The 21,637-nt window shown below is 46.9% G+C and overlaps 1 protein-coding gene across 1 annotated transcript in view; it reads left to right on the top strand.

Moving 5' to 3' along the window:
• Window positions 1–20,865, top strand: part of LOC136581790 (vomeronasal type-2 receptor 26-like) — a 57,082-nt gene extending 36,217 nt beyond the window's left edge. The window contains exons 5-7 of the mRNA XM_066582411.1: window positions 8,325–8,546; window positions 19,122–19,245; window positions 19,958–20,865. Coding sequence (XP_066438508.1) covers window positions 8,325–8,546; window positions 19,122–19,245; window positions 19,958–20,865 — 1,254 coding nt within the window. The remainder of the gene's footprint in view (window positions 1–8,324; window positions 8,547–19,121; window positions 19,246–19,957) is intronic.
• Window positions 20,866–21,637: the final 772 nt, after the last annotated feature.

Below are 21,637 nucleotides of genomic sequence, written 5' to 3'. Positions count from 1 at the left end.
GCTAAACAGTACACTAATTTTTCCTGGGCCCCTGCAGAGCATATCCCAGCTACCGTTTCCAGTGTGCAGTGCATTTGGCAGAGTTCTCATCACTAAACAGTACGCTAATACTTCCTGGGCCACTGCAGAGCATTTCAGCTATACCGTTCTCCATGTGCAGTGCAGTCGGCAAAGTTCTCATCGCTAAACAGTGTCTCACAATACCCTTTCCTTGGGTGCAATGAAGTAGCCGCATTTGTCAGCACTATCCACTAGCTTTATAGTTTTCTCGCACTCCATACAGCCTCTCTTATCTACAAGTCTCTGTGAGCAGTAAATGACCCCTAGGTATCAACGCAAGAAAGCGGTTTAATTTTTTCTGACCACAGCATAGAGCCTCCGGTATCTTCAAGTCTCTGTGTGCGGTGAATTAGCCACTGTTCTTAGCGCTTTACAGTGGGGTAATTTATTTAGGCCCTGCTCTATCCTTAATCTGACATGATGAGGAGTAGGGGTAAGGGTCAAGGTCGTGGACGCGGGCATCCAAGTGCGGGTGTGGGCACAGGCCAAGGTCCTGGGCATGGTGAAACACAGCCAGCTGCTGTGGGATTAGGAGAGCGCCAAGTCTCTACGCTCCCCAGCTTCATATCACAATTTGCGGGTCCACGTGCTAAACCTTTATTACAAGCAGAGCAGTGCGAGCAGGTCCTGTTGTGGATCGCGGATAACACGTCCAGCAATCTATCGAACCCCCAGTCTTCTATGCAGTCCACCACTGCCGGCCTAGGGACTGCAACTCTGAATCTTCTGGCTGCTCCTCTTTCCTCCCAGCTCCATCAATCCAGGAAAATGACAGGAAAAAACAGTTCCTCTCTCACCTGAGGAGGTGAGGCTGGGGACTTCTGGCAACTGTCTCAAGAGCTTTTTGTGGATGAGGATGATGAGACACAGTTGTCTTTCAGTGAGGTAGTAGTAAGGGCAGTAAGTCCGAGGGAGGAGCGCACAGAGGATTCGGAGGAAGAACTGCTGGACAATGAGATGACTCGCCCCACCTGTCTTGCTAAGCCTACTGAAGACAGGGCTTCAGAGGCGGAGGCAAGTGCAGCAGCAGGACAGGTTGGAAGAGGCAATGGGGTGGCCACGGGGAGAGGCAGGGCCAGAGCCAAGAATCCCCCAACTGTTTTCCACAGCACCCCCTCGCGGAAAGCCTCAGAGCAGAGGACTTGGTGTTCAAAGATGTGGATGTTTTTTAGTGAGAGCGTGGACGACCGACAAACAGTGTTGTGCAACCTGTGACTCACCAAGATCAGCCGGGGAGCCACCACTACTAGCCTTATCACTACCAGCATGTACAGGCATATGATGGCCAAGCATCCCACAAGGTGGGACAAAGGCCATTCCCCGCCTCTGGGTCACACCACTGCCTCTTCCCCTTGTGCCACAACCTGCCACACAGATCCGATCCCCCTCCCAGGAGGCAGGCATGAGTGCCTCCTGGCCAGCACCCACACCCTCACCTCCCTGGTTCTCCACTCCATCCAGCAATGTCTCTCAGCGCAGCGTTCAGCTGTCGCTAACACAAGCGTTGGAGCAAAAGCGGAAATACGCCGCCACCCACCCGCATGCACAAGCTTTAAACGTACACATTGCCAAATTAATCAGCCTGGAGATACTGCCGTACAGGCTTGTGGAAATGGAGACTTTCAAAAACGTGATGGCAGCGGTGATCCCACGCTACTCGGTCCCCAGTCTCCACTATTATTCCCGGTGTGCCATCCCCGCCCTACACCAGCACGTCTCCCGCAACATAAACCGTGCCCTCACCAACGCAGTTACTGGGAAGGTCCACTTAAGGACGGACACGTGGACAAGTACTGGTGGGCAGGGCCACTATATCTCCCTGATGGCACATTGGGTGAATTTGGTGAAGGCTGGGACCAAGTCAGAGCCTGGGACCGCTCATGTGTTACCCACACTGAGGATAGCGGGTCCTACCTCGGTGCTGGTTTCTGCCACCTCCTCCAAAATCCCCCCTCCTCCGCCACCTCCACCTCTCAATTAAGTGGGAGCATGTCGCCAGCAGTCGGTAGCGCGTGTCACAGCAGCACAGCGGTAGGCAAGCGTCAGCAAGCCGTGCTGAAACTAATCAGCTTAGGTGACAAGAGGCACACGGCCTCTGAGCTTCTGCCGGGTCTGACAAAGCAGACCGACCTCTGGCTTTCGCCGCTGAGCCTCTAACTAGGCATAGTCGTGTGTGACAATGGCCGTAACCTGGTGGCGGCTCGGCAGCTTGGCAGCCTCACACATGTGCCATGCCTGGCCCATGTCTTCAATCTGGTGGTTCAGCGGTTTCTGAAAAACTCACACTTGTCTGACCTGCTCAGCCTGTGCGCACATTTCCACAAGTCCACCACGAATGCTGCTACCCTCAGGACACTGCAACGTCAGTTTCAGCTGCCAGAGCACCGACTGCTGTGCGATGTGCCCAAGCACTGGAATTCTATGCTGCACATGTTGGCCTGGCTGTACGAGCAGTGTAGGATAATTGTGGAATACCAGCTGCAACATGGGCAGCAGAGTGGTAGTCAGCCTCCGCAGTGCTTTACAGAGGAGTGGGCATGGATGGCAGACATCTGCCAGGTCCTCGGAAACTTTGAGGAGTCTACCCAAATAGTGAGCGGCGATGCGGCCATCATTAGCGTTACCATCCCGCTGCTATGCCTGCTGAGAAGATCACTGCTAAGCATAAAGGCTGACACTTTGCGGTTAGAAAAGGATTTGGGGGGTGACAGTATGTCGCTTGATAGCCAGACCACCCTCATGTCTATATCTCAGCACATTTTGGAGAAGGAGGAGGAGGGAAAGGAGGAGGACGAGGAGGAGGAGCAGGAGGAGGGGGAAGAGAGTACTGGCCACACTGCAGAGGGTACCCATGCTGCTTGTCTCTCATCTGTGCAGCGTGTATGGGCTGAAGAGGAGAATGAGGAGCATCCTCCTAGTGAGGACAGCGATGTGTTGCGTACTGGGACCCTGGCACACATGGCTGACTTCATGTTAGGCTGCCTTTCCCGTGACCCGCGCATTAGACGCATTCTGGCCAACACGGATTACTGGGTGTACACACTTCTCGACCCACGGTATAAGGAGAACCCTTCCACTCTCATTCCCGAAGAGGGAAGGGGTACGAGAGTGATGCAATATCGCAGGGCCCTGGTGGAAAAAGTGATGCTAAAGTTCCCATCTGACAGCACTAGCAGTAGAAGACACAGTTCAGAGAGCCAACTAGCAAGGGAGGCGTGGGGATCAGGCAGCATGTCCAGCACAGCCAGGGGAACACTCTCCAAGGCCTTTGCCAGCTTTATGGCTCCCCAGCAAGACAGTGTCACCACTCCCCAGTCAAGGATAAGTCAGAGCACTGTAAAAAGATAGTGAGGGAGTACATAGCCGACCATACCACCGTCCTCCGTGATCCCTCTGCTCTATACAACTATTGGGTGTCAGAGCTGGACACGTGGCACAAACTTGCGCTGTACACCCTGGAGGTGCTGGCCTGCCCTGCCACTAGCGTCTTGTCAGAGAGGGTGTTTAGTGCAGCTGGGGGGGATCATCACAGATAAGCATACCCGCCTGTCAACTGACAGCACCGACATGCTTACACTCATAAAGATGAACAAATGCTGCTTTTTCCCCAGACTTCTCTTCTCCACCGGTGGAAAGCAGCGGATCCTAAAAATTATTTTTGCTGCAACAGGAGAAAAATGCATCCTCTATCACCCCCAAAAAGGGGAGAAGTAGCTTTGTCAATCCCTCTCGGGTATTACTCCTCCTCCTCCTCCTAAAACAGCATGTCATCACGCTGAACTACCAATTTTTCTGCAACCCAAAAGTCTCCGTTAAAAGTTTAAAACGTTTAAGTGAAAACCAATTTTTTCATAGGGCTGACTCCAGGCTCTGTTATAACATTAAGCAACAAACAGCTGTATCTTTAAAAAAATGTTTATGGCTTTAACCTGCCCTTGGGGTTAAGCAATCTTTCAGGGGTACACTTGTACTCTTGGTACACCAATTTTTCTGGGCTTCGCCTATACTCTTGCTACAGGAAGATTTGAAGCGTTCGCCTACACTCTTGCTACAGAAATGTTTCAGGGGTCTGCCTATACACTCGCTACTGAAAGGTTTGAGGGGTTCACCTACACTCCTGCTACAGGAAGCTTTGAGAGGCTCACCTACACTCTTGCTACAGAAATGTTTCAGGGGTCTGCCTATACACTTGCTATTGAAATATTTGAGGGGTTCGCCTATACTCTTGCTACATAAATGTTTCAGGGGTTCGCCTACAGCTTTGCTACAGGAAGGTTTGAGGGGTTCACCTATACTCTTGCTACAGAAATATTTCAAGGGTCCGCCTATACACTTACTACAGGAAGGTTTGAGGGGTTCGCCTACACTCTTGCTACACAAAATGTTTCAGGGGTCTGCCTATACACTTGCTACTGAAAGGTTTGAGGGGTTTGCCTATACTCCTGCTACAGGAAGGTTTGAGGGGTTCGCCTACACTCTTGCTACATAAATGTTTCAGGGGTCTGCCTATACACTTTCTACTGAAAGGTTTGAGGGCTTCACCTACAGTCTTGCTACAGGACGGTTTGAGGGGTTCACCTATACTCTTGCTACAAAAATGTTTCAGGAGTCCGCCTATACACTTACTACAGGAAGGTTTGAGGGGTTCGCTTACACTCTTGCTACAGAAATGTTTCAGGGGTTCGCCAATACTGTAAGGGCACAAAGGTTTCCCAGCGCGGTGTCCAGCTGTCTGGCACAAATACACGGAATGACTTGGTTCGGGTGCAGACGACTTTCCCATTGCAGTGTTCAGCTGTCTGGCACAAATACACTGAATGACTTGGGCAGAAGTGTGGGCCGAGGCTGAGGTCCTGGGCAGGGTAAAACTCTGCCATGTTTGGGCACTGTCATTTCTTCATGTGTAAGGGCTCAGTCACACGGGCGTTTATTGCCGCGATTTGCGCATGCGTCCGGCGATTTTTTAAAACCATTGCTTTGCAATGGTATCGGACACATGAGCGCTTTTTATGCGCTCGTCCGATAAATTAGAGAACAGAAATCGCAGATCGCACCTATCTGCGATCTGCGATTCCTGTTCTCTTCTCTATATGCGCTCAATGGGGCCGGCGGCAGCAGCGCCGACCCCATTGAGAACATATAGAAGACAAATCATTCTTCTCTGCCACAGCTGTTCCAGCTGTGGCAGAGAAGAACGATGTTTGCCCATTGAATTCAATGGAGCGGCAATACAGCCGCTCCATTGAAAGCAATGGGCTGTCGGCGTGCGCGGGGTTAATTGTCGGGAAGGGGTTAAATATATAACCCCTTCCCTGCAATGCATCCTGAAAAGTGAAAAAATAAAAAAAAAGGATGTACTCACCTGCTCCCGGCAGCCTGAGATCCCCGCGGCCGTCCTGCAGTGAGTGTGAAGGGGGTGTGACTCAGGCTTGCCCCTGATTGGCTCAGCCTGAGACAATCAGAGGCTGATCTCAGTCACACCCATTCATGAATTCACACTCACTGCAGGACGGCCGTGGGGATCTCCGGCTGCCAGGAGCAGGTAAGTACATACATTTTTTTTATTTTTTCACTTTTCAGGATGCATTGCGGGGAAGGGGTTATATATTTAACCCCTTCCCGACAATTCATCCCACACTCGCCCGCAGCGCTTGCATTCAATGGAGGCGGCTGTATTGCCGGCTCCATTGAATGCAATGCGCTGGACAGCTCCGGCCCGTTTCTAATGAAACGCGGCTAGGAGCAGATTTTCGGGCGATTTTTCGGCCGATTTTTCGGCGCCGGTCACGCGATTTGCGCATGCGCATCCGTCATGCGATGCGCAAATCGCGTGAAAAACCGCCCGTGTGACTAAGGCCTAATACTGTCTTTGGTTTCCATGGACTCGCCTATACTGTGGGTGCACAAAGGTTTCCCATAGCGGTTTTCAGCTATCTGGCACAAATACACTGAATGACTTGGATCGGGTGCAGACTGCTTTTCCTTTGCGGCGTTCAGCTGCCTAACACATACACAGAATGAAGTGTGTGGGGACACATGGATTTCCCATAGCTATGTAACTCATGGCACCTTGGGTCACACAAGGTGGAGGCTGGGACCAAGCCTGACCCAGGGCCCGCTCACGTGCTTCCCACACAGAGTATTGCGGGTCCTACCTCGGTCATGGTTTCTCGGGCTTATTATGCCACCTCCCCCTCCTCCTTGAGGTCTGGGGAACAGCTCTGGTCACCATTATCTCTCATTTTACCACAGCTATCCGAGATACTAGAATAGAGCGTTCACAGTAAGCGTAACTGATTGAATGAGACATTCACAGGGTCACTGTATACCTGTGGGGGCTACTTTTGTGACACCTCCTGCTTCAAACCAATCTTTGGTGTTAGTATGCGCTGCTGCATTGTGGAGGTGTGTAAAAGTAATGGCACCTAAGTCTCCTTTAGGCCCAGGTTTGCAGCTCCTGACAATTTTGTGACGAGGGTGGCACGGGATTTGAATTATGATCGTAATTTAATTTATCAGCAATTCTCATCAGCATTGTGGGCTATCACCCACACTTTCAAAGAGGGTCACTGCCAGGCCCTGCCAACCCTTTGCAGTGTGTGTCACCAGTTCCTCCTCATCGTAGATGCACTTATAAATAGACATGAGGGTGGTGTGGCTATCAAGTGAGCATGTGGCATGAGGGCAGCTGAACACTGCGCAGGGAAGATTTTGTGTGCACTGTGGACACAGGCTCGTGCGGGGGGTTGGCCAGCATGTAACCCAGCAGAAGATGCACCGGTGTAACCCACAGGCGGTGATTGTCCTCGGTTGCGGCTAGTGTGGTGCTTAGCTAAGATGTGCCAGTGCATGTGCCATGCTGCTTATGGTCTGTCCCAAGTAATTGTTAGGGGGATGCCAGACTCTTGCCCCCAATTTGGCTTAATAGTGGGACCTGGGAGCCTCAGATGCACCCATGCATGCTTACCATGCCATTCCCTTTCTGTTTCTGTGGTTTTTCCATGACTTTCTGATGTTTTCAGGTGTTTTACACAACCTCCCCCATGTGGAGCATCGGTCAGCTTGAAAAATGCTTGAGTCCCCCATTGACTTCAATGGGGTGCGTTGCTCGAAACGATCTCTCGAGCATTATGAAAAGTTCGACGCAAGCAATTAGCTCATCTCTAATTATAAACATAATTAATATAGTAATGTACTGAATCTTATATTTTGGCTGCTTCTTATAGCACCTCTATCAACTAACACCCTGTGCGTCCCAGTATTGGATGCCTGCGGTTATCTTGTTTCCCAGAGGACAGCATTCTGAGTGAATATGATAGTAGCTATAAATGACTGCTCTTTCAGCTTACCTAGGAAACTTATAATCAGGCTGCTTGCATAGTACCTCTATTAACTCACACCTTTGTATCATAGCCTTTCAGCTTGCCTAGCTAACATACACTAAGTTCCTCTATGGACATACTCCAGATCTAGTTCAGCCACCTACTCCTTTATTTTACAGAGTCTTTGTCCTTTTTTGCAAATAACAGAGATGGAACAATACCTCTGCAGCGCCACCTATTAGAAGGAAGAATTCCTGCAAGTCAATAACTGGGAATTGAAAGCCAAGCCAGTGCAGGAATGCTGCATACTAATAGTTGGCACTGCAGAGGTATTGTTCCATCTCCCTTATTTTGACATTACCCAGAGGAGCATGAATGTCCTTATAAATCTCCTCCATCACTCACTCAACTTCTAGGTGTTCTCCCTAAGCAGAAAATATAGTGTTTCTGTCCTTTTTTGAGCACACATATGTTAATAAAGTATACAATTTAGTTTGTGTCTGGGAGGGTATAACCATTAGGCTATTCTCTTGCCTCTGGCAATTTTCTTGGTAATTGTTTGTTTAGCCAGGTATAGCCTAGGGCTATCTTCTTTCCTTACAACATATAACAAATAAGGCCAGGCATGCAATTGCCCTTTGCACTATAGTTTGTGAGTGTTATGGAGCCAGAGTATAACTGCACCTCTTTTAAACTGGAGAGGATCGCCATATTGCCATCAGTATGGTTGGGTGGTGGAGGCCCTTGGACAGGCATCCATGTGACTTCCCTATAATGCATCCCTAGCAGCTACTATGGATAGTAGTTTATAGTGTTGCAGCAAACCATGTATATGAAACAAGCAAAATAGTACAAGTGTGTAAAACATATTTAAAGCATACTGGTTGGGCTTCTCAATTTTGTTGTTTTGAAATATAGCCTTTTTTTCCTTTTATTCCTAAGGTATTACAGGCTTTGATGCATCTAAAAGTTTTTGGTGAACTGATATTCCAGAGAAATGGAGAAATCTCAGAAGACTACGAAATTCATAACCACATTATAGTCAATCAAACATTGTTCTCAAGTATTGTTGGCTACAGTCTATCTGAAATTTTATATAAGCATAACATGGCAGGCATTTACATCAATGCAAGTTTAATTCAGTGGAAAACCATCAATAATGAGGTAATTTGTCATCATGATGAAACTTTCTGAGTCAACTTTTGACATTTCTTTAATGAATCGGAATGAATAAACGGCATCTACAGGAACTTACTCTTATGCTTTAACCCAAAGTCTTCCTTTATAGGGTCATCTAATCATAGACATTTGTGGCAACTTCCAAAGAAATGCCACCAATGTTCAATCAGCAGAGTTCGAGCACTGTGACCATCCTTGGTTGCTGGAACAGAGTCACAAAAAAGCTAAGAAAATATTGTGCTGCTGTAGCAGGCAGGGACAGGCGACACAGGAGCCAGAATACATAGTGGTTTATAAAAATATATATTAATTATAACTAATGAACTTGGGAAATACATTGGCAATAGAAGCTTTCATTAATAGATAATCGGTATATCGTTATTGCAGAAATGCAGACCTTACTAACTCTACCTAAGGATATGTGCAATTCTGACGTGCACAGAATATTAAGCCTTTCCAATCCACTGTCTGGCGTCTAAAGACATTATGATTTAAGGCTGTACAGCTCCGATGTTGGAAGACGTCCGTTGGGGTTCTCTTACTGTATATTGCCAGCCTCTCTGCTGTCGGAGCCTATTCAACGTGTCACCTCATGCAGTACTGGCTTTAGCCAGCAGATGGCGCCGTTGTATAACGGCAGAAAAAGAGTAAGCCCCCTAGGAAAACAAGGATACAAATTGGATTGGAAAGGGTTAAAACAATCTTTTACAAATAACGAAACTTAGCAATGCACCTCAATTCTAAAACATGTTGTAGTACCACAAAAAGTTTCAACCCAGCAGTAGAAGTTGCACTCACACAGTCCGAAAGTAATACAAATGTCCAAACTCTTGTCAACAACTGTCAAATGAATTTATATTTCTCTGCCGTTGGCTCAAGCTTGTTTTTTTTAATAGGCAGGCCTGTGCTTTGGTCTCTGTCCTTGTGCACACATCGTTTTTTTTCTGCGGGTTCACCTCACTTACATGGCTCTAGCATGTTTGGTACTCTAGCATGGGTGAAGCACCTTTGGACATCTGTTGGGGCATAGAACTGCAGGATGACGTGGACTCTCTGAAGCAATCTTTCTACCTGCAGTCCCTGCAGGTTTCTTCTGTCAGTAATGTTGGTTCTGATGCATTAGGAGGCCACACTTCTTAGTTCAGGCTGCCACCTTTCTCATGCTTTCTCAAAATCTCCACGACACATCTCACACGGCTCTATGAGCCGACTCCTCACTCCCTGGCAGCTCTCTCTCTCCCTGCAATGTAGTCTGTGAAGGCTGAGCAAAACTCAGATCACTCTCCAGCTGGCCCCTGACATCTATGATTCCCACCCAAACACACCGAGTCCGAGTACCATTCCCACTGCTCCAGACATCCCACTTGAGCTCTGCAGCCAATTAGAAGTGATACACAATAATTCATAGCAAAATACACAAAATGCAGTGATATATGACAGCTAGTAGGGGTTGCGTTCATACCATCCAAGAGAAACATCATCTGAGCCCCTTACACTGCTTTGATCTCCGATCAATATCTGTGACAAGATGACCCCTTTACTATAACAGTATATATAAACATAGCAACCACTTACTGCTGCCATATGTATACTGCATACTTCATAAGGATTTCTTAAAGGGGTTGTCCAAATTATTAAAGGGCATCCTAATGGGTACCCCATGATATAAAGTAACAAAACATCTGATATACTTCCCGTTTGTTCACGCACCACTATAATTTATGGATGGATAAAATTTGCAGTACTTGCTGCACACTGCGTATTACAAGCCAAAATCCACTTGTGTGATTGAGCACTTACGTAGAGCAAAATAATATTTAAAAAATATGTTGCAAAGGATATGAATTGAAGCACGTATCATTACAGTATCTTGCTCATGACCTGAAGGTTGCAGGTTCAATCCCCGCTCGGGTCAGGTAGCCGGCTCAAGGTTGACTCAGCCTTCCATCCTTCTGATGTTGGTAAAATGAGCACCCAGCTTGCTGGGGGTAAAGATGACTGGGGAAGGCAATGGCAAAGCAGCCCGCAAAAACGGTCTGCCAAGAAAATGTCACGATGTGACGTCACCCTAAGAGTCAGTAATGACTTGGTTCTTGCACCAGGGGACTTTACCTTTACCTTATCGTTACAGTAAAAACACAAATACAACTAGGAACTCATTATTAAATGAGAGGATTATAGTAACTGGATGATGGAAATGATGAATACTGTAAAACAAATGGCCAAAATCCTTATATAATACCGACTATGTGGGGATCAACAATTAACCACCAGATTCCAAAATTGAATCTGTGAACCTGCAAAAAATGGCTAAAGGCAAATGAGGTTATCAGGGTATAGCATCTAAGCAAGGGCACTTTAAACGAACATGTTTTGAAACACTTGTAGTTTTCTTCAGCAGAGATTGTTGTTCATCATTTCTTTAAAGGAGTTTTCAAACTTAAAGAAAAAAGTGTTTACCACTGTTTCAAAGGCACCACAAGCAACCACAGATGGCTATTTTAAAATATAAATCCCCTCCTTAGAACACTACGCAGCAGGAGACCAAAGTAAGCCAGTCAAAGTACAAGACTTAGGCCTCACGTCCACGGGGACAGATCCGCAGCGGGTGTCCCGCACGCGTGATCCGTGCGCCAGAGGGATGCATTGGACACCCGCAGGTATTTAAATATCTGCGGATGTCATTTTCCCTTGAGGCGCGGATTGTGTGTGTGGGAAAACACCTGCAGCATGCTTCATTTCAGTGCGGGTCTCCCGTGGGGACATCTCCAGTAGGCTTCTATTGAAGCATCCGCAGCTGAATTCCTGCTCTCCGGCGAGGGAGCGCGGGAGAGCTGGAGTTTAAAAAAAAAGAGTGCATGGCCCATGCGCGCGGCACGCTGCTGGCGTGCCGAGTACATCCGCTGGGCCAAAGAAAGAAGATTCGGCCGCGACGGAGGGCAGATCCACAGCGTCCGGACAGGTAAGTAATTCTTCTTTTCAGGCCTTATGTCTGCGGGAAAGGAGGGACCCGCTGCAGGATTCTGCATGAAGAATTCGTGGCGGGCCTGATTTTCCCCGTGGACATTAGGCCTTCCATGGTAAAATCTTGCTGGAAGATGACAACTATAAATTACCCCAACAATTTAAGACCAACTTAAAACGTTTCCAGACCAACCACGCTAATACCAGTAGCACACACACACCCCAATTCTCTGAATAAAAAGAATAACAGCACATCTGCTACCATACTGAACACTTAAGGACATAACTTGTTGGCTGCCACCTGAGTGGCCACACAGAGCTGGAGAGGCCTATACCATACCTTGCTCAGGGCTCTTTTCACTCCCTAATGCCTCTAACATCTTTTTCCTAATTCTCCTGCCTCCAGGCCAAGCCATGCTGGCTTAGCTCTTTGATCTTCAGCCCTTGTCCGGCTCTTCTTTCTAAAATATCTGCTTCTTCTATATACTCTTAAGTCTGCAAACAATTTTGTCTTATTCTCCTAACCTAAGTCTTCAAGATATGTGGGAAGTGACAACTGATCATCAAAATGAAACTGCTCAAGTCAATTGGCTTGCAGTAACTTTTAATCAGTAGTCAATGGTAATATAGTTAAGTCAAGAAAATTCATCACACTAGTACTGATGATAGGGGTGAAAGAAAGATGAAAGTCATAATTGCTTAGTTCACTAAGGAACATATCAAGACAAATCTACCGCCTCCCATATGAAAAAGATATGGTATATGAATTTCTGCCATAAGAGCCAGAGACACCCAAATCTATCCTCCTGGAAAGCAGGATGGGTGGTCCATATAAGGGTTTACTTAGCTAAGGGTGAATCTGGTCTCCACAGCAGTTCCCCATATGTGTAGAACTCACAGTTATACATAAAATTATACTGTAGAATGAATTTTACACATTATTATTTTATACATATGCAATACATTTGAACTTGATAATCCTATAGATCTCTCCTTTTTATATAAAAAAGGGACTGCTTCACAGCCTTTTAGATTCAATAACTGTATATATTAAGGTTACATCTAGCATGCCCAGTGTATATGTATCCTCCATTTTATTTTGCAAAATGTGTTTTGAATACTTTAAGTGATCAGATCCTTATCTGACATGGTTTAAAATGTTCATTTACACATCTAGAACGGTTACCTTAAAACAGTCATTTCATTAGAGTTGGGAAAAATAGAATGAAGGATTCATATATACTTTTCTCTTCATCGTTTTTCACTTGCAAATTGACTACCTACTTCCATCTGACCATCTGAGTGAACACCATCTGCATCTCCAGGTAAGTCTGTACCACTGAGTATTGTGACGCTTTTACAGTTCCTCACCACCAGTACTGGCGGCTGTTTGTGCAAAGGGGCAGAAAAAGTATATGCTAGTTAGATTTAGCTGTCTTAGAACCTTAAGTCAATTTTTGCAAGGGCCTCAGCCTCGACCCACATTTCTGCCCTAGTCAGTCCGTGTATTTGTGCCAGACAGGTAAAACAACGCAATGGAAAGTCTTCGTGCACCCACAGCATAGGGAAGCCCCTGGAACCCAAGAAAAGTATTACACATAAAGAAATCAGAGCGCCCAAACAAGGCAGTTTCATCCTGCCAAGGACCTCAACCTCGGCTAACACCCTCAGTAATCGTGGACATAAAGCAGAGTCGGAGGCTGTAACGTTCCTTTCGTTTGGCCCAAACCAGTGTCTCAGATAGCTGTGGAAACACAAGAGAAAATACATGTTGCCCAGCCCTGATCCTCAGACCCCAAGCAGGAGGAAGAGGTGGCATAATAGGGCTGAGAAACCATGACCAAGGTAGGACCCGCAATACTCTGTGTGGGAAGTACGTGAGCAGGCCCTGGGTCAGGCTTGGTCCCAGCTTCCATCTTGTGTGACCCAATGTGCCGTGAGTTACATAGCAATGGGAAATCCGTGTATCCTCACACACTTCATTCTGTGTAGGTGTCAGATAGCTCAACACCGCAATGGGAGTTCTTTGAGTTCCTTGGGCTCGCCTATGCTGTCGGTGTACAAAGATGGTATTACACAGGAAGAAATCAGAGTGCCCAAACATGGCAGAGTTTCACCCCGCCAAGGACCTCGGCCTCGGCCCATATTTCTGCACAAGTCAGTCAGTGTATTTGTGCCAGATAGGTAAAACAGCGCGATGAGAAATCTTTGTGCACCCACAGCATAGGCAGACCCCTGTAACATATCTGTAGCAAGAGTATAGATGGACCCCAGTAACATTTCTGTAGCAAGAGTATAGGTGGACCCCTGTAACATTTCTGTAGCAGAAGTATATGCGGACCCCTGTAACATTTCTGTAGCAAAAGTATGGGTGAATCCCTCAAAACATTCAGTAGAAAAGGTATAGGCAGACTGCAGTAACATTTCTGTAGCCAAAGTATAGGCAGACCACAGTAACATTTCTGCAGCTAGAGTATAGACGAACCCTTCAAACCATTCAGTAGAAACTGTATAGGTGGACCCCAGTAACCTTTCTGTAGCAAGAGTATAGGTGGATCCCAGTAACATTTCTGTAACAGAACTATAGGCGGACCCAGTAACATATCTGTAGCAAAAGTATAGGCGAACCCTTCAAACCATTGAGTGGAAAAGGTAAAGGCAGACCCCACTAACATTTCTGTAGCCAAAGTATAGGCGGACCCCAGTAACATTTCTGTAGCAAAAGTATAGACGGACCCCTGAAACATTTCTGTAGCAAGAGTATAGGCGAACCCCTCAAACCATTCAGTATAAACTGTATAGGCGGACCCCAGTAACATTTCTGTAGCAAGAGTATAGGCGGACCCCAGTAATATTTGGTCTGGCTATCAAGTGACATACTGTCATCCCCTGTCTCCTGTTCCAACCGCAAAGCGTCGGCCTTTATGCTTTGCAGCGAGCTTCTCAGCAGGCAAAACAGCAGGATGATAACGCTAATGATTGTGGCATCGCTGCTCAACATATGGGTAGACTCCTCAAAGTTTCCGAGGACCTGGCAGATATCTTCCATCCATGCCCACTGCTCAGTTAAGAATTGCGGAGGCTGACTACCACTCCGCCGCCCATGTTGTAGCTGGTATTCCACTATTGCTCTTCGCTGCTCGTACAGCCTGGCCAACATGTGCAGTGTAGAATTCCAGCATGTGGGCACGTCGCACCGCAGTCGGTGCTCTGGCAGCTGAAACCGACGTTGCAGTGTCCTCATGGTGGCAGCGTCCGTGGTGGACTTGCGGAAATGTGTGCAGATGAGGCGCACCTTGCCAAGCAGGTCAGACAAGTGTGGGTAGTTTTTCAGAAACCGCTGAACCACCAGATTGAAGATGTGGGCCAGGCATGGCACGTGTGTTAGGCTGCCGAGCTGCAGATTCGCCACCAGGTAACGGCCGTTGTCACACTTGACCATGCCCAGTTGGAGGCTCAGCGGTGAAAGCCAGAGGTCGGTCTGCTCTGTCAGACCCTGCAAAAAGCTCGGGGTCCATGTGCCTCTTGTCACCTAAGCTGATTAGTTTCAGCACGGCTTTCTGACGCTTGCCCACTGCTGTGCTGTCACGCCGCACGCTACCGACTGCTGGCGACATGCTCACACTTCTTAATTGACAGGTAGAGGTGGCGGTGTAGGAGGAGCAGGAGGGTTTGGAGGAGGTGGTATAAAACGCTGCAAATACCAGCACTGAGGTAGGAACCGCTATTCTGGGTGTGAGTAGGACGTGAGCGGTCCCAGGCTCTGACTCGGTCCCAGCTTCCACCAAGTTCACCCAATGTACCTACAGGGAGATATAGTGGCCCTGCCCGCCAGTACTTGTCCACGTGTCCGTGGTTAAGTGGACCTTCTCAGTAACTGCGTTGGTGAGGGCACGATTTATGTTGCGGGAGACGTCCTAGTGTAGGGCGGGGATGACACACAGGGAAAAAATAGTGGCTACTGGGGACCAAGTAGCGCGGCAGCGCCGTCGCCATCATGTTTTTAAAAGCGTCCATTTCCACAAGCCTGTACGGTAGCATCTCCAGGCTGATTTATTTGGCAATGTGCACGTTTAAAGCTTGTGCATGTGGGTGGGTGGCGGCGTGTTTCCGCTTTCGCTCCAACGCTTATGTTAGCGACGGCTGAACTCTGCGCTGAGAGACATTGCTGGATGGAGTGGAGATGGTGGAGGTGAGGGTGTGGGTGCCGGGAGGCACTCGTGCCTGCCTCCTGGGAGGGGGATTGAATCTGTGTGCCAGGTTGTGTCACAGGGGAAGAAGCAGTGGTCTGACCCGGAGGCGGTGAATGGCCTTCGTCCCACCTTGTGGGGTGCTTAGCCATGATATGCCTGCGCATGCTTGACAAAGACTGGCGCTGTGCAGTCGAAACGTCGCCTTTTTTTATGCCAATGAAAAATAAAGTGACATCCATGTGGATGAAAAACTTTTATTATTGCACCTAACTGTGCTGTTCATATTTCTTCTTGTTTGAACTGTTGTTTGGGGGACTGGATCCAATCCCGTTTTTTGAACCTGCACACGTTTTTGTCAATATTCGCATACCCTGCCTGAAATTAGGTGCTGCTGTGGAATCCTTTATCTACATTATATGCCTGCACATGGTGGTGGTGGCAAGGCTGGTAGTGGTGCGACACAGGTTACACACCACTGTTCGCTGGTCGTCTGCGCTCTCACTAAAAAACATCCACACCTTTGAACACCTAGTCCTCTGCACAGAGGCTTGCCGCGAGGGTATACTTTGGGAAACAGTTAGGGGATTCTTTGTTCTGGCCCTGCTTCTACCCCTGACCACTCCACTGCCTTTTCCAACCTGTCCTGCTGCTGCACTTGCCTCCCCCTCAGAAGCCCTGTCCTCAGTAGGCTTAGCAAATCAGTTGGGGTCAGACAGCTCAACCTCCAACTGCTCTTCCTCCGAATACTCTGTGCACTCCTCCCTCGGACTTACTGCCCTTACTAATACCTCACTGACAGACAACTGTGTCTTATCATCCTCATCCATAAAAAGCTCTTGAGACAGTTGCCGGAAGTCCCTAGCCACATCACCCGGACTCCCGGAACTTTCCAAAAGGTTGGGCATTGATCACGATAAACTCCTCAGGTGAAAGAGGAACCGTTTTTTCCCATTCATGGCAGGGAAAGTTCCTGTGAGTCTGCCTGCTAAGAATATGTCATTTTCATGGAGTGAAGAGGCTGGGAGGAAGGATGAGCAGCGAGAGGATTCAGAGTTGCAGTCCCTAGGCTGGGAGTAGTGGACTGCGTAGAAGACTGGGTGGTCAATACATTGCTGAACGTGTTTTCTGCTATCCACAACAGGACCTGCTCGCACTGCTCTGTTTTTTAATAAAGGTCTACCACGCGAGCCCGTAAATTGTGATATGAAGCTGTGGAGCCCAGAAACTTGCCTCTCTCCTAATCCCCCAGCAGCCGGCTGTGATTTACCCCGCCCAGGAACTCGGCCTGTGCCAATACCCTCACTTGGATGCCCGCGTCCGCGTCCATGACCCTTACCCCTACTCCTCATCATGGCGGATTAAGAATAGAGTAGGGCCCAAATAAATTACCCCACTGTACAGCACTGACAACTGTGGCTAATTCCCCCCACACAGAGACTTGTAGATAGCGGAGGCTCTATGCTGTCTTGCGCTGATACCTAGGGGTAATTTACTGCTCGCAGAGACTTGTAGGCAAGAGAGGCTGTATGGAGTGGGAGAAGACTCTAAAGCCAGTGGATAGTGCTGGTAACTGCGGCTATCTCAACCCCACCAAGGAAAATGTATTGTGAGACGCTCTGCACAGCGGGAGAGCTGAAATACTTTGCAGTGGCCCAGGAAATATTACAGTACTGTTTAGCGGTAAGACCTCTGTTTAATGCACTGAAGACATAGAACGATATAACTGAACTACTTTGCAGTAGGCTAGGAAATTTTAGAGTGCAGTTTCACGGTGAGAGCTGGTTGTACGGCACTGCAGGCTGAGAATGCTATTACGGAAAGGCTGGGAAAAGGCCCTGATGTGTAATACAAAAATTGATGCACTACTGCTCCCCGGCAGCCACAACAGTAATGCACACGGTCAGAAGTAGCCCTAAGAAGGACCGTAGGGGTTCTTGTACGGAGGATCAGGACTGTATAACTTTCTCTATAGAAGCAGCTCTGTCCCTAAACTCTGCGTTATGCACTGCAGGCTGAGAACCCTATAACTGCAAGTCTATGAGCAGGCCTAAATGTGTAATACAAAAATGGATGCACTACTGCTACCAGCCAACCACAACTGTAAAGCACATGGTCAGATGTAGCCCTAAGAAGGACCGTTGGGGTTCTTGTACGGAGGATCAGAACTGTATAACTTTCCCTATAGAAGCAGCTCTGTCCCTAAACTCTGCGTTATGCATTGCAGGCTGGGAATGCTATAACTGCGAGGTTGGGAACAGGCCTAGATGTGTAATACAAAAGTGGTGCACTACTGCTCTCAGCCAGCCACAACTGTAATGCACACGGTGAGATGTAGCCCTGAGAAGGACCGTTGGGGTTCTTGCACAGAGGATCAGGAGTCCTGTAAAACTTTCCCTATATAGGCAGCTCTGGTCCTAAACTCTGCGTAATACACTGCAGACTGTGAGCGCTATAGCTGAAATGGCCTGCACAGCCCAAAATGCTTTAAAAAAAAATTGGTGCACTACAGCCAGCCACAACAGTAATGCACACAGTCAGATGTGGCCCTAAGAAGGACTGTTGGGGTTCTTGAAGACAGGATCCTATGCTAACACTATCCCTGTATTAGCAACACTATCCCTAATCTCTGCCAGCATGCGTCTTACGCGAACCGCGTTCGGGACCAGTTTAAGTACTCGGTGGTCACCTGATCGGCCCAGCCACTCACTACTGTGGGATGGGATAGGGCTGGCACGTCACAGCAGGAAGTGGTAATTTTCAGGCAATAAATAGAAATTTTTGTATATTGATACACAATAGCATATAGTAAATTAAAAGAAAAAACAGGGACACAAAGCTATATTCTAAAAATCCACCGTTAATGTCCATTGTTTGTTTATTTATTTTATATTTTTCTATGTTGACAATTAGGGCATAGTCACATGGCGCAGATCCGGCCGTGTTTCTGGACGATAAGACGGCAGCACTGCAGGTGCGGACAACCCTCCACACCGGCTGGAAAAAAGAACACATGGCCGGCAATGGAGACGGTCATGCGGAGATTCGTCTGCACGCAGTGCGACCGTCCTATCGTCCATAAACACGGGCGGATTGGCGCCCGTGTGACTGACCCCCTAAGGCTAATGTGCTACATATATAATTGTTAACCATTGCGATTCAACATGTACATGTGTCCAGGCTGTAAATGTAATTTGATTACGCAATTTTTTTTCTTGTATTGTAATGTGAGTTAATTATATGTTTTGTTTTGCTTTTGATTATGAAAAAAAATTGTAATAAAGAGTTTTAAAAAAACGCTAGTGGGTAAAAGCCCTAAGTCTAAGAAAGCCCATGGGATTTAAGGTAGGGAGTAAATTTTCCTTATTAAAAATAGTTAAGAGACTATGGTCTCTCTTTCATTCAGATACCAAAGGCCCGGTGCACAGAAAGTTGTCCACCAGGAAGTAGAAAACTCACACTCGTGAAAAGAAGTTCTTGTTGTTATGGGTGTATACCATGTTTTGAAGGAGAAATGTCAAACAAATCTGGTAAGTATTTCTTTTTCTTTCTTCTGCTTCCTATCTAAATTCTTATGCTTAATAAATATAGCATTTATATTGTAGCTGGTCAGCTATTCTTATCCCATTATCCCTTTCCAATCCAGTGTAGGCCCTCGTCTGATTTAGATTTCCATGCATAACTCTGTTGTGAGACGAGGTCAGACACATTTCTAACAGTACGCAGGACAACACTCTGATGTCAGAAGCTGTTCTACATATGTATGTTACAGTATACAGGGCAATCCACAACACACTTTACCATCCAATTTATAAGAGTTGGGACTGTGCGGGTGGCAAGAAAATTAGATTGGAAAAGGTTAAGCCGCTATGAATGCATAGGTCGTGGCAGGCTATGGAGAAGACTTGGGAGCCAAGCTTGCTCCAGACTTGACAGGTGCCGGCTGTTTAAATTCGTTGACACCCTCCCACAGTGGGTTTAAGAGATAACTGTGATTGCAAGCATTTAATTATTTAGATGTTGTGGTTAGTGCTGATTGTGGCATCTAAGCCACTAGCTGGGGGCTTTGTCACCCCATAGATCTCTCCAAAACTTGATTGTGGGGTGTTGATAGGTTGCAAATGTAGCAAGGACCCTAATGAAGGCTCAAAGGATAGCAATGTACTGTACTGCTTCTTATTAAGCCCTGTATATTTTGTCATTTCCATATTATGTGATGTTATGTGCTTTTATTTCCAATAGACAGTGAAAAGTGCAGGAGATGTCCCGACCATGAGTGGCCAAATGAGAACAAGACTCAGTGTGTCCCCAAATTACTAGAATTTCTTTCTTTCTCTGATGATGTGATATCAGTAATTGTTCTATCCGGATCCATGTTACTTCTTACATTGACTGCAGGAATATTGGGGATTTTTATTAAATATCAGGACACCCCGATTGTAAGAGCTAATAACAAGAACCTGAGCTTTGTCCTCCTGGTCTCCATCATGTTCAGCTTCCTCTGTGTCTTCTTGTTCCTTGGTCGTCCTGTAGATGGAACCTGCGTGTTACGTCAGATCTCTGCTGGAATATTACTCTCAGTATCTGTCTCTTCATTGTTGGCCAAGACTATAATGGTTTGCATCGCATTCAAAGCCACCAAGCCTGGAAGTGTTTGCAGAAGATGGACTGGAGTAAAGCTCTCTAATTTTGTGCTCCTGATCTGCTGCTCTGTCCAGGTTGTCCTCTGTATGAGTTGGGTGACCTTCTCTCCCCCCTTCCAGGAGCAGGACATGCACTCTTATAAGAAGAAGATCATAGTTCAGTGTAATGAAGGGTCAGATCTTTGCTTCTACTCTGTGCTGGGTTATATGGGAATTCTGGCAGCTATTAGTTTTATTACAGCTTTCTTAGTCAGGACATTACCGGACAGTTTTAATGAGGCCAAGTACATTACCTTCAGCATGCTGGTGTTCTGCAGCGTCTGGATAGCCATGATCCCAGCTTATCTCAGCACCAAAGGCAAATACATGGTGGCCGTGGAGATATTTGCTATCCTGACTTCTAATGCCGGACTTTTGGGCTGCATATTTTTCCCTAAATGTTACAGCATTCTTTGCAGACCTGAAATTAATACAAAATCTTATATACTGAAGTGCAGAATACCATAATACTGTGGTAAGGATTATATTGATCATTCTAGAACAACATTTTATACCACAGATTGTAGGTTCAGTGTGTGTAGTTTCTAGAGTCTTCTGTAGGTCCTCTTGATACTCTAATCAGCTTTGGTGGATAATAAACTCATAAGGCATTCATGACACATCTTGGGCCACAATAAATCTGGTTTGGGCTGTTACCGATTCTCTCTGAAATAGACTCAGTGCAATGTGGCCATTCTCATTTATCATGAATGACTGATGTAGGCATCAAAGAGAAAATAGTAGGACAGCGCCTCTTGTGTATCTGGATAGTATTGTGGTAAATTACACACAAAAGAGAAGAGTCCACCTTTATCGGTGAATAGAAATATATGCTCCAAACCATTACAGACCTCATGCTCGAAAAAATAATTGCAAAGAAGAAAAGCTTGGGTGAGGAAGCTCTCAACAAACTTTCCCTCTTGATCAGTCTGAGTAATCCAGACAACATTAGACATGCTTTAAAATACACCAACCAGGTAGAACTTGAATTATTCACTAGAAAGGTCAAGGAACTCAAAAGAGATATAGGGGACATTGCAAATCGAGAAATTTTCCCATGGGAATATAAAAAGAAATACCCCCCCTCCCCCTAATCCCCCAAGGAAGGACGAGGATACTGATAAAAAATCTTCACACCCATGGGGGAAAACTAAGAAAAATGTTTATATATGGTCAGGCAAAACCACGACTTTCTATAAAGGTGGCCTACGCCCTCCTCGACCGAATTATCACCCCTTCC

Source organism: Eleutherodactylus coqui, chromosome 11 (assembly GCF_035609145.1).
Source record: "Eleutherodactylus coqui strain aEleCoq1 chromosome 11, aEleCoq1.hap1, whole genome shotgun sequence".
NCBI lineage: Eukaryota > Metazoa > Chordata > Amphibia > Anura > Eleutherodactylidae > Eleutherodactylus > Eleutherodactylus coqui.
Note: the sequence above shows the minus strand (reverse complement) of the source record. Positions and strands in the feature narration are given on the sequence as shown.